General features: G+C 35.2%; 3 protein-coding genes across 3 annotated transcripts in view; 1 reads left to right on the forward strand and 2 right to left on the reverse strand.

Annotated features, from left to right (window-relative positions):
- HELRODRAFT_194856 (hypothetical protein) overlaps positions 1-6,399 on the reverse strand; it is a gene marked incomplete at both ends in the record, with an annotated part of 7,763 nt that extends 1,364 nt beyond the window's left edge. The window contains 10 exons of the mRNA XM_009012347.1: positions 1-13; positions 436-555; positions 780-820; positions 1,050-1,211; positions 1,527-1,727; positions 2,691-2,815; positions 2,964-3,834; positions 5,546-5,617; positions 5,840-6,066; positions 6,254-6,399. The exon at positions 1-13 is cut by the window's left edge and continues 1,364 nt beyond it. Of these exons, the coding sequence (XP_009010595.1) occupies positions 1-13; positions 436-555; positions 780-820; positions 1,050-1,211; positions 1,527-1,727; positions 2,691-2,815; positions 2,964-3,834; positions 5,546-5,617; positions 5,840-6,066; positions 6,254-6,399 (1,978 nt within the window). The remainder of the gene's footprint in view (positions 14-435; positions 556-779; positions 821-1,049; positions 1,212-1,526; positions 1,728-2,690; positions 2,816-2,963; positions 3,835-5,545; positions 5,618-5,839; positions 6,067-6,253) is intronic.
- Positions 6,400-8,400: 2,001 nt separating this feature from the next.
- On the forward strand, positions 8,401-9,296 carry HELRODRAFT_183318 (hypothetical protein; the record flags this gene model as incomplete). The annotated part of the gene is made up of 3 exons (XM_009012348.1): positions 8,401-8,405; positions 8,717-8,861; positions 8,946-9,296. The coding sequence occupies 3 exons, from the start codon at positions 8,401-8,403 to the stop codon at positions 9,294-9,296; spliced, it is 501 nt and encodes a 166-aa protein (XP_009010596.1).
- Positions 9,297-10,990: 1,694 nt separating this feature from the next.
- Positions 10,991-11,963, reverse strand: HELRODRAFT_91533 (hypothetical protein; the record flags this gene model as incomplete). Its single annotated transcript, XM_009012349.1, has 3 exons — positions 10,991-11,082; positions 11,185-11,293; positions 11,736-11,963. 3 exons carry the CDS (start codon positions 11,961-11,963, stop codon positions 10,991-10,993), a joined length of 429 nt encoding a protein of 142 aa, XP_009010597.1.
- Positions 11,964-13,951: the final 1,988 nt, after the last annotated feature.

The following is a 13,951-nucleotide window of genomic DNA, read 5'->3' on the forward strand; positions in this document are numbered from 1 at the left end:
TGGAATAATTGGGCTGATATTTTGTTGTTGTTGTTGTTGTTGTTGTTGTTGTTGTTGTTGTTGTTGTTGTTGTTGCTGGTGCTGGGTAGAGCGTTGAAATCAATGTTGAATAAAATGATGATGACGATGATGATGTTGCGGCTGGTGCAGCAGATGTGGTGGCGCTAGTAGGTTTAACGTGTCCTTGCTTATTCTTTTGAGAAATTTTTAACGTAGGTTGTGGTGGTGGTGGTTGTGGTGGCTGTGGTGGTGGCTGTGGTGGTTGTCGTCGTCGACGCTCTTCAATCAGCTTCTGTTCATACTGTAGAATGTTCAAAAACTAACCTCAATCACCTCCATCATCATCACCTCCATCATCATCATCATCATCACCGCCATCATCATCATCATCACCTCCATCATCATCATCATCATCATCGCCATCATCATCACAACCTGCTTGACGCGAAGACACAGTTCCATGAAGTCGTTGACGCCATGGCAGCGGAAGACCACAGCCAGCGTTGGATCCAACTTGCTCACGGGGATTTTCAACGGCTGCTTGTTGTGGTAGGTCTGTAAGTGAATGAATGGATGAATGAATGAATGGATGGATGGATGGATGGATGAATGAATGGATGAATGAACGAACGAACGAATGAGCGAGCGAACGAACGAACGAACGAATGAATGAATGAATGAATGAATGAATGAACGAACGAACGAACTAAATGAGTTATAAATGAATAACTGAAGATACGGACCGATGTTGAAAATTTTGGCTTCAAGACATCAACAACATCCTGGCAACAATGTGGATCCAAGTATATCAACTCGTCACCTGATGATGATGATGATGATGACGATGATGAGAATGATGATGATGAAGATGATGATGATGAAGATGATGATGAAGTTGGGTGGGTGAAAGTTAAAGAACATTTTGATCATCATCATCATCATAGTCGTCGCCATCATCATCATCATCATTATCGTCATCATCGTAAACAACAACAACAAAAATATCGTCACCAAAACAAACAACATCATCATCATCACCACTGATTGACCTTGAACCCCGACAAAGTAGAGGGAATGTTTTGGCCTGCCCCCCATGACCCCGGCGCACCATCTCCACCGGAAGACCTCCTTCAAATGCTCCCTGTACCTTCCTTCTATCACCTCCTCACCCAATCGTATCGGGATTATTATCATCATCGTCTTTTTGGTTGCTGTTGATGTTGTTGTTGATGATGTTGTTGTTGATGTTGTTGATGTTTGAGGTGCTGGTGTCTGGATGGTCATCATCGTCTTTGTTGTTGTAGTTGAAGCCGATGTAGTTGTTGTTGATGTTGTTGTTATTGTCTTTGTAGATGTTTTAGTTGTTGCAGCTTTTGTTGTTGCTCTTGTTGTTGTGGCTGATGCTATTGTCTTCGTTGTTGTTGTTGTTGATGTTGTTGATAATGTTGTTTTTGATGTTGTTGTTGATGTTGTTGATGATGTTGTTTTTGGTGTTATGAGGATTTTAATGCTGTCACAGTGCTCACCGTCATCAAGTGATATACTGTAGTTGTTGCCGCTGATTGTCTTGTTGTTGTGGTTCTTGACTTTGTTGTTTTCGTCGTCGTCGTTGTAGTTGTTGTTGGTGGTGACATTATTATTATTATTATTATCGTTGTTGTTGTTGTTGGGATGACGACGGCGACAGGAATGGCACTTGAACGCGTCCAAGACATCTTTCATGTAAACTGATTGAGGTGATGGTGAACCCAATTTTTTATTTTCTTCATAAAAACATGCATGAAATGAAAGAAACAATAATTGTCGATTATAATCCAAAATTAAAAATATATATATAGCTAAATTATTTTTGTTGTTTTTGTTGTTGTTATTAGTAGCTGGGACAAAAAAAAAAAAAAAAAAAAAAATAAGATGTGAAATAATCTCCGAAGCTCGTCATCTTGTGAAAAGAATGTTTATCACGAGAGCAGAGATTTGTCCTAAATGGTTCATTCAATTTCTATCAGAGTAAATATTATAATAAATGACGAAGAACTTGCTGTATGAGTGAGATTGTCGATGAAATCATCAGACCATATTGAGTTACTGAGAGAGAGATCAAAAGCATTAAAACGACCGAGAGAAAAAGACCTAGACCTAGGCTAGCATTCCAATGTATTGATTATAAGGCTAGAGTGTTTATAAACTATCGGTTACAATTATTGTTTATAATTGTTTATAATTATAAGTGTTTATAATTATTTTGCAAGTTATAGAGAAATACTTGGCCATATTCAAAAAGCTTTTCTCATGGCGATAATAATAATGATGAGAACATCCTCTTGTTTTCATTTCAAAGCACACATTGTAATCATAAAGTTAAAGTAATAAAAGTTATAATGTGAATTATATAGATATTCTACAATGCCAGTCATACATTGTAAGTGGATACAAATAGAAATAGAATCGGCATTAAATTATGTTCAAATCGTGTTTCTGTCACAGTAAATTGCGTAAGATGACGATGCTACCGAGTTAATTAAACTTCTATTAAAGGGTCAGACCAGATAAAATTAATTAATGATAGTTTAAAATAATAATAATAATAATAATAATAATAATAATAATAATAATAATAATGATGATGATGATGATGATGATGATAATAATAACGATAATAAATAAACGCCACTATTCTTATTGTCACGAACCAGATGAATCTTGGGCAACATAGATATCGAAATCAAGAAGATTTTTTGCTCTTTGCCTGGCGTCTGTCAATTCACTTTTAATCAATTTTTTCTTCATGGTTCTTTGGTGCCGTCTCAATACATTTCTATGTTAGAATATTATTATTTAATCATAAAAGCAATAACGAAAAAAATTAACATTTAAGATATCTATCATTATCACCATCAGGATCATCATCATCGTCATCAACATCGTCATCGTCATCATCATCACCACCACCACACTGCTCCAACCTAACAGTCAAAGAGACAGAAGAGGGACCATACCACTGGCCGATCATCTTGCCCCAGTTCTCACCCTCACGAACCAATGAATGGAGCGAGAATATGCAGCTGGAATTTGATTGGTCACCGAACAGAGCAATCAGATCGCGAAATGTTAAAAGGGTATTGTTGTTGTTGTTGTTGTTGTTGTTGTTGTTGTTGTCGTGAGTGCCAAAACTGTTGTAGTTCATATTTTTCTTGGCAGTTATCTTATCACCATCATCATAACCGTTGAAGTTACAGTGGCCGCTGACAGTGCTGTTTGAGAAGTAGCTATCGAGGTAGCTGTAGTCATCATACGAGCGATCGTCGTCATCGTCGCCATCATCGTCGTCGCCATCCTTACTCATCACCTTCACATTGTTGGTCCAATACTCTTGGATGGCGTGAGCCAGGCACATCTGGGCACATCTCAACATGCAGCCCCAGCCAACATCTGTTGTCACGTGTTGTTGTTGTTGTTGCTGCTGTTGTTGTTGTTGCTGCTGCTGCTGTTGTTGTTGTTGCTGCTGATGATGATGACGATGTTGATGTTGTCGTGTTTGGCTTCCAAATTTAGAGCCTGTGGATTGTGTCGACGATGGTGGCGCCGACGATGATGATGATGAGGGTTTTGCCGACGATGATGGCGTTTGCAACTGTAGAGATGCCGATAACGACATCATCACGTCCTTAACGACCAGGGATGGTATTGCCGGCGAGGACGATGACAACGACGATGATGACGTCAGCGACGATGATGACGTCAGCGACGACGACGATGATGGCGATAAACTTTCGAATCCCTGTCTATATGTTATCCAGGCCAGTTTGGAGAACTCTCCTTTAAAGGTGTCCACATCTGAGTGAAGATGAAATCACCATCACCATTATTATTATTTTTTATTATCAATATTATTATTATTATTATTTATTATTATTATTTATTATTATTATCGCAGAATCGGTAAGAGACTGGTATCCTCTCCAGTTAGCAGCTGTGTGTCGGAGTATATCTCACTGCCTAATAAACTATGAGGACTAAACTTGAGATCACTTAAACATTACCCTGAAAGGTTAAGGGTCAAACTCCGCCACAACCTGAAATCGTGAGGTATGAGATAAAATGAGATACAATGAGATAAAATGAGATACAATGAGATAAAATGAGATACAATGAGATAAAATGAGATACAATGAGATACAATGAGATACAATGAGATGCAATGAGATACAATGAGATACAATGAGATACAATGTCTACGGACGAAATCTCACAACAGTTTCATCAAAGTCGACAACCGACAACATCCTTCCTGATTCAACTGACGTAAAACCAAAACTTATAAAGCTCTCGACAGCTCAACATGAATCTTATCTCGCACATCTGTCCTAACTGAAATGCCAGGGGACAATTGTTAAATCGATCATAGGTTTTTTTTTCTTTTTAACAAGTTTATTTCATGTAACGCATAAAAGATCACGTCCCAATTGTTCAAATTTGTTAGGAAGGCATTAATTCAACAACTTCCTACAAATGTCAATTTCTCCACATTGGGTAAGTCTTCCAACGCATCGTGTCCTCTCTGTAACGCACCCCAGACAAACACGTCCTGCCAGATTGCGGTTCCGTCGCAGCTCTAAAAAGATATACAACGCGCCATAATGAAATACTGTCTTTGATTCTGCAGAAAACTGGATTGGTTACAATTTTGGCTGAGAAGACCATTTTGTCTCAGTCTCGTCCCTTTTCAAATCACGGCGGCCGGCCCGATATAGCACTCCCACGAGGTGATATAACCAGCTATTTGTCACTTTTTGTACTTTACCATTTATTCATTAGTTCGTTCATTCACTCATTCATTCATTCATTCATTCATTCATTCATTCATTCATTCATTCATTCATTCATTCATTCATTCATTTAGATACAATCGAAATATTCGAATTGGCAGTCTGTCACGAATCCAACGTCAACACATCAGAGAACTACATACCAGAATATAACTATATAACTAAATACCAGAACATAACTATATAATATAAATATAAATTCAATATAATATAATTTCATATATATTATATGAAATCTCCGCACTAGGCTTCTTAAAACATTTCACCTTAGCGCCGGTGACTTTTATTTGATCTGAGCAATTTTTTAACGATTTGACAACCTTGTAAGTTTAATTCTATCTGACTTATTAAATAAATAAGAGGATCTTAAGCGTTGACTAACTCGCCAATATCAGCATCATATGCCATTCATTGCGACAGAAACTCGAGTGTATCCTAACTGCTTTTGGACTGCTCTTTAAACTCTAGTTGTACATACTTTATTCCGATTAAACATTTACTATTTCGATGTAACACACACACACACACACACACACACACACACACACACACACACACACACAGACATATAATGGCGAGCATCGTAGACTACATAACCGATTTTTAATTTTTATTTTATTCTTTTTTATTTTAATTTATCCTACCCTATTTTCATCTCATTTAATTTGTAGATTTATATTACTATTTTGGAAAAATAAAGGACTCCCCATTGTTCTCACCGTCATAATTTCTCCCCAACATCCAGAGGGGCGGGTCGTTTTTGAACTCTGAGGCCGTCCGGCTGACCCAACCTACGATGATGATGATGATGGTGGTGGTGGTGGTGATGATGATGATGTTGACGACGACGATGATGATGATGATGGTGGTGACGATGAAGATGATGATGGTGGTGTTGACGATGATGATGGCGTTGTAGGCGTTCAAGGTATTCTTGACACACATACACACGCACACACACACACGCGTACGCACGCACACACACACACACACACACACACGAACACACACACCATTTTTTGCATTGACCCAAGCAATCAGCAATCTATTCTTCAACATTTCCGTTGCCTTGTATGTTGTTCTGAAGTTGAACAAGTGCCTCTTGTGATAATTATTATTATTATTATTATTGTTGTTGTTGTTGTTGTTGTTGTTGTTGTTGTTGTTGTGGCTGTTGAAATGATGAGAATCTTTATCAGCAAATAGGTCTTTTCTTGAGGGGAATTCCACATCCAATGATCTACAATGCGAGATTATTATTATTATTATTTACTAAAAATTATCACCATCACCACCACCGTCAATACCATCAACATCATCATCACCACCGCCATCATCATCATCATCAACATCATCATCACCACCGCCATCATCATCATCATCAGTCAGAGGCGCGCAACCACAAACCCACAAAGCACCATCCTAACTTATAATTCCTTTCCAATCCCAAAGCGCCACAACCACAATCGCCATTTCTACCACCACTACCACCACCACTACCAACACCACGCCCATCGTCATCATTATCATCATCGTTGTTGTTTAAAAGTAAACTCCATCCGGAACATTCCATATCTCCCTCCCTCTCCTGATGGCAATCTTGGAGTTGGTGGTGATGATGATGATCTTGGAGTTGGTGGTGGTGGTGATGATGATCTTGAAGTTTTAGGTGGTGATGATGATGATGATGATGATCTTGAAGTTTTCGTTAGTGATGATGACGATGATTTTGGAAATTTGAATTAGATTTTGTAGGAGTATTCAAGCAAATGTCATCTATCATATAGGTAGCATAATTGTTGTGAATGATGTGCTAATTGGGAATACACAGACTAAGATGAATGGGATGGTTGGTTGCCTAAAGGAGCTTATTCACTTATGGCCTTTCTACCCTCACTCTCTCTCTCTCTCTCTCTCTCTCTCTCTCAAAGTTCTCTCTTACTTTCTCTCTTTCTCTCTCTCTCTTTAACATACTTGCACTCTTTCTCAATCTCTCTCTTTCTTTCTCCTACTAATTTTTACATATTTTTTTCTCTATCTCTTTCTCTATCTCTCTTCTCTCTCTATCTCTCTCTCTTTCATACCATAATTTCTCGACCTTCATCTTTTCTTAATAATCTGATTTTGTTACTTCACTCTCTAGAGAACCTTTTCCTACTTCACTAATTTCTCCTCCAACAAAGGCTTGTCAAGTTCGTTTAGGATTGAACCCTTTCTTTAGTTTTCTTTTCTTTATCTCTCTCCCTCTCTCTCTTTCATCTATCTTTATTTTTTATCACATTTCACTGACCTAACAGAGAATAAAATGAAAAATATAATTAATAGACATACCTTGCATTTGTATTTTAAAACACTCATTACTTAGCTAACTTAAATAAATTTTTTAAAAATAACGAACAATTGGGGATTGGCTAATTAATGTTAACACTTAACAGTTAATGAAATGAAATTGAAATACGTTTTTTGAAAAGTTTCAGTACATTAAAAATTAATTAAAATTAAATTATTAAAATAATGAAAAAATATATGATTATTAATTAAGATAAAAAATTTAATAAAATAAATAAAATATTATATAATTTAATTATTAGAATTAGATTAAAAATTAAATTTAAAAAAAATAAGGAAGAAGTTTTTTTTAAAATGGGAAATAACAAACTGGAATATTCAGCGTTCATACTTTACGTGAATCGTAAATACAAATAACGAAAAAAATTAGGGAAAAAAATTAGTCCCGAAACCGTATTTTATTTACAATATTTTATCAAATTAAAACATAGTAAATAATTGGATCCTTGTGAAAAGTAAACTTAAATGATAAAAGTAAATTCTATTAAAAAATAGGGATGCTATTGTAAATTAATACAAATGTAAAGTAATGAAAATTTGGGTGATTATATTATTATTTAAAACTTGAAAAATAAAAATAATTGCAATATAAACAAAACATGATTTAAATTAAACTGAATATAATACAAATTAATTATTACTGTTTGGAAATAAAACTTCCATAAGCAGAAATTCAGAAATTCTTGTTTAGCTGCCTGGGAAAGCTAAGTTTATTGCTTGGAAAAAATGCAATGCTTATTAAAGGATAATAATAATAAGAAGAAGAAGAAGAAGATGATGATGATGATGATGAAGAAGAAGAAGAAGAAAAAGAAAAAGAAGAAGAAATAGGAAGAATTCGCATCTTGCATGGAAAACAAACAACTTTGAACTTGAAAAGCTGTGAATAAATATCATTATTTCTATTATTATTATTGTTATTATTATTACCATAAATTCTTACATTATAATCTAACAAAACATATGACAGAGACATTTTTTCTTGAATAAAAAAGACGAAACTGGATGTGATTAAACTGGCCTGACTAACTCTTATGATGTAAAAACTTTAAAGTTAAACTGTATGTAATAAACATAATTTAATTATTTTTTAATGAAATAAAGTTATAAATAAATAAACGGATAAACAAATAGTTAATTGTTGTTAGGATAAAATCATCTATACAGTTATAAAGTGTTGAATTTTTTTGGGGAGTATATCGAATAATTCTCACAACCCTTAAATATGAAGTTAGTGGGTGATCATCATATAATGAAGAAAAAAAACCACTTCATTTATATATTCTAGTTTATTCGAAAAACTCATCTAATCGTTTTATTCATCCCTTCATTCACTCATTCATTCATTCCTTCACTCAGGGCCGGATTAGAGGCCCTCGACCGACCCTAGACTTTAATTATACATTTTTATGATGCATGAATCTACGAGCCATTTTTCTATAATTGGTTGATTCGGCCCTGCATTCATTCATTCTACATTCCATTCTTCCACCCACCCATCATTCCTTCATTCATTTGTCTCCACGCACGCACCCACTCAGCTACATATCCCACTACGTACCTCCCCCTCCACCCGGAAGTGACGTCATCCAACTTCCGGTGAGTGGGCTGACCCTGGAGGTAGACCACGCAGAGAAGAGGAACAACTTGCTGGAGTCCATCCGAGGGGCTGGGGGCTTCCAACAAGTTAGTGGATGAATGGATGAGCGGATGAATAAAATGGTCATAAAAAATCATCTTCATCATTCATAATCACCGTCACCACATCAGGCCCGATTGAAACACGTCCCTGAGGAACACCAACATGTCCCGGGCAAGGCGAGACCTATCATGCCTTCCTCTCAACCAACCGGAAGTGCATCAAAAAACAAGATGGCGGCCGGAAGAGGTGACCTAATGAACGACCTCAACGCTGTCCTCCATAACCGCAAGTTAGGACGAGGCATGGGCAAGAAACAGTTTATATGTCACGTGCCGTTAATGGGGCCGGTCAGAGGGCAGGACCAATCACACGACGCGAAAGAAAGCCAACCGATGACGTCACAGACTCACGTGACTGCGCATTCGCACGCGGGTCACCACCAGCCGACCGCGGCAGATCATGAATCGACAGATTTTTGAAGCGTTAACTTTTCAAACGTTTGCATGCAAGTTCCTCTTTTAACACACACACACACACACACACACACACACACACACACACACACACACACACACACACACACACACACACACATTATATATATGTATATATACATTTTTTGTGTAGTGACATTTCAACAAACATTCGTGCCTGTTCATAAGACTTATATATTAAAGGTCTGAATCAGTATCATCATCGTCTTAAATCACCACCATCATCATCACCACCATCATCACGTGGTCACCAACGTTCATTCGCCACTACCTCGTTAACCAAAGAAAAGTCATTTAAAAGTTTATTCAATTTTATTTAGTTGAACCCGAGTGTGCAACAAGCGAACGATCGAACATGCCGTCCGTGAAATATAATTGAAAAACACAAAAGCCATTCATTCATTCATTCATTCTTATTATCAGTATTTTTCTTATTATTATTGTGATTATTATTCTTATTATTATTCCTATTATGGGATCTGATCAGGAGGGCCAATGACGAGAGGGACGATATTATGCCTGGAAGTTTATATTTCTATTTCAATAATTAAGAGATTATTAATCAACACAATAATATATAATAAATAAATAATAATAAGTGATAATAATAAAATCAACTATAATAATAATAATAATAATATTAAGACGGTAGCGTAGGGAGGGTGGAAGGCGAACGGGTCAACAGGGCTTGCCGTCGCCCCATTTCAAATGTTGAATGGGACCCTTAAAAAGTTTCTCAATGAACGAATTCATGAAGGGAGGCGTTCTTCAAAAGAAAGTTTCCATGAAAGAAAGGCAAGATAGAGGAAGACGAATAACAACAACAACGATAGCAATAATAATAATAATAATAATAATAATAATAATAATAATAATAATAATAATAAGAGCCCCAACCAAAAATTGCTTTCTTTCTCTGGGTAGCCCTACCAGCCCAGAGGAACCCCTGCCAGGGTAGCATGGAGACGGCCAATATGAAGTCGAACAAATTTTTCAAGAGATTTAAAAACTCGTCAATTGTTTGTTCTTTGTTTAGTAAGAGTTCTTTGGAGGCCGGTGATGATGACGATGTTAAAGATGATGATGATGATGACGAGCTGAACAGGAATTGAGATAATGATGGTAACGATGATGATGATGATGATTCGGAGCTGTGGGATGAATTCCAGGAGGAAAAATATTTCCAATTTTTAAATGCATCGTCATCGTCATCATTCTAACAACAAAAACAACAACGACAGCAACAACAACAACAACAGCAGCAACAACAACAGCAACAATCGTCATCAGCACCTGACTCCACACTCCAGCAGTTGAATCTCGTGTTGATTCCGTAACAATAACTCCTTCTCTCTCAACATTATCAACTTTTTCACGTTTCTGCAGGTTTCAATCATTCATTCATTCAATCAATCATTCATTCAATCAATCATTCATTTAATCAATCATTCATTCGTTCATTCTTTCATTCGTTCATCCTATCGGTCGTTCATTCACTCACTCGTTCATTCATTCCATCAGCTAATCAATCAATCCATTAATCAACAATATTTTATTATCAATACAATTATTCATTCATTCATTCTTTTTTTGTTATTCATCCATTCATTGGTTCATCATTCATTATACATGCATCTATTCATTCATTCATTCATTCATTCATTCATTCATTCATTTATTCAATCACCTCCCACAAACTTTAAAAAACTACACAGTAACGATAGCGCCCAGCAGCTCGTACTGGCCGCCCACCAGCTCCTCGATGATTTTCCTATTACCAAAAATACAAAAAAATTGAAAAGAGGAATAAATAAATAAAACAAATGAATGAATGAATGAATGAATAAATTAATGAATGAATGAATGAACGAACCCAAAACTCCGAGGTCAGTCATCCAGGCAATATGTTCACATGGGTAGAAGACTTGTGTGGAGATGTTTGAGATGATGGTTAGAATTCTGCACACCTTATCTCTCTCCTGCTTGGTGCATGTCGGGGTTTTCAATCATTTTATTTACCATCAGTGTCAATCAATCAACCAATCAATCAATCAATCAATCAATCAATCAATCAATCAATCAATCAATCAATCAATCAATCAATCAATCAATCAATCAATCAATCAATCAATCAATCAATCAATCAATCAATCAATCAATCAATCAATCAATCAATCAATCAATCAATCAATCAATCAATCAATCAATCAATCAATCAATCAATCAATCAATCAATCAATCAATCAATCAATCAATCAATCAATCAATCAATCAATCAATCAATCAATCAATCAATCAATCAATCAATCAATCAATCAATCAATCAATCAATCAATCAATCAATCCATCAATCAATCAATCCATCAATCAATCAATCCATCAATCAATCAATCAATCAATCAATTAAACAGCCAGCCAGCCAACCAACCCACTAACATCTGCCCCCATCTTCTTGGTGTTGTTGAACCCAGGAATGTCATCGAACAGTCTCATTATGATCCTCGCAGAACTGATCTGCTTTGCAACGATGGACAACTTCTTACTCGAGTCGCCATTCAACGTGCTGGAAATCAGCGCGAGTGTGTACCCAGTCGTTCTCATCAATTTGTCCCTCCCTGCGAATGTCTGAGCCAACTTCACGTACGTTTCCATGGTGGTTGGTTTCTGGCTGGAATGATTAGTGTAGGAGGATTAGGACAGTGAGGCTCCAACTAACAATAACCCTGAGAGTATGAATAGGAATGAATCAAATCATTTACTTAATTTTATGTAGCTATTACATTGAGATATTTTTTAACCAGAGATAATATTTAGCCTGAGATAGCCTACTAAGCATCATTTATAACAGATTTAAAATAGCAAATGTTGAATACAAAAGAAAACTGATTCAACTGTTGACAACACAACAAATCAAACCTTTCAAACTTTTAAAAGCTAAACAAAATTCAACCAAAACTAACTCAGCTAATAAGTAAAGTAGGGTAACATAAAACAATCAGTCACAGGTTGTATTATCCTGTGGACTGAAACAACTTCTGCCCAAACAAAATGATATCTTGAATGGTTTCTCACTTATTTATAGTGAGAGTAACAAGCAAGTTAGCCTGTTAAAAAAATATGAAATAAAACAGATTAATATTTTATAAATAAAATTATACATACAAATATTTAAAGGCAATCAGCACAAAGCAAGAGCATTTACTTCTCATTATTAGAGAAACAAGGAGTGCTTGCAACACAGAAAAAATTTAATTTTAATCTACTACTATAGTTTATAAGTTTTAACTTTGTTTACATTTAAACTCAAACTTTTAGACAGAAACATACAAACAGAGATAAATAAAATTAAAAAGAAAAAGTACACACTGAATACTTTATAAAATTTATATATATAATATAATTTATTAATAATAAATAATATAATTTATATATAATATTAACAGATAAACGCCAGACATCTGCACTGATTTAATACAGACTCTGTGGTAAATTACTATATAAGAGAGTATGTTTTCTACAGACAAATTACTCAATCATAGATTTGATAACATACAAATTACTGAACAATTAATAAATATTGTAAATATATAAAATTAACAATCTTAAACAAATATTAATAATATAATTTTATATGAAAAAAGAAATATATTAAATAATTCTGACAGCAGAAGCCTGGAAAACAGAACTTGAGAATCACAACTTTTGAACCCAACTAGCAACTTTGAAATTTATTTCTTTCTCTCTATTTTATTCTACATACAAATGACAGTTCGACATCGCCTCAAATATATAATTATTAACATCTTATCTTGTCATTTTTAACTTTTAGAGTTAAATTAAAAAGACATTTGAAGAACTTTTCAAGAGAATTTCAGCCGACTGATTCTCGCTTAACATGTGAGATTCAAAAGTAATTGTTAAGTTAAGATTAGACAGAAGATGATATGAAAAAATTGCTTCTAGTTTGAAAAAATTGAAAAATTAGACATCAAAAATTGCGATTAATGAAATTTTAAACAGCATTAGCAGAAAAGCCTGTTGAAGATTGTGGATTTTTAAATTTTTTTTTCCAGCAAAATTTTTTGGTATATTTTTTAAAGTGGAGCGCTACAAAATTAAAACTAATTGAAACAGAGAATCACAGTTAGTGAAGTTAGCAAATGTTTTGAAAATTTTAGCCAGGAAAGGATTAATTATTGCGAGTTTTGAAGGTAATTTTCATTTAATTAAAAGAAAGAAATTGTAACGAAAAATGTAAGCTAAATTAGCAGACGATCCATTAATTAGTTCCTGTCGATTTCATTTTTATCTTGCTCAACGCCTTCATCATCTTCACTTCATTATCAAAGAAACCACACGCTTAGTTAAAAAAAGTTAAAATGGCGAAATTATTAAAACATTTTGGCCTGGGTGGCAAGAAATCAGTGTCGACATCGCGTTCCGAGTTCACAAACTCGACAACTCAAAAATCAAACAGCGTGAATGAGTTAGGTTCCTGCAAGTATCAGTCATCTAATTCAAACTCCGTCCCCATCTCCGCAAACAACACAAACAACAACTGTCTTGTTAACGTCGGGAAAGCTTCCCCAGATTACGATACCAGATCTTTAAAATTGAACTTAGATGATGTCAACAAAAAC

This window comes from Helobdella robusta (assembly GCF_000326865.2).
Source record: "Helobdella robusta unplaced genomic scaffold HELROscaffold_104, whole genome shotgun sequence".
Lineage (NCBI taxonomy): Eukaryota > Metazoa > Annelida > Clitellata > Rhynchobdellida > Glossiphoniidae > Helobdella > Helobdella robusta.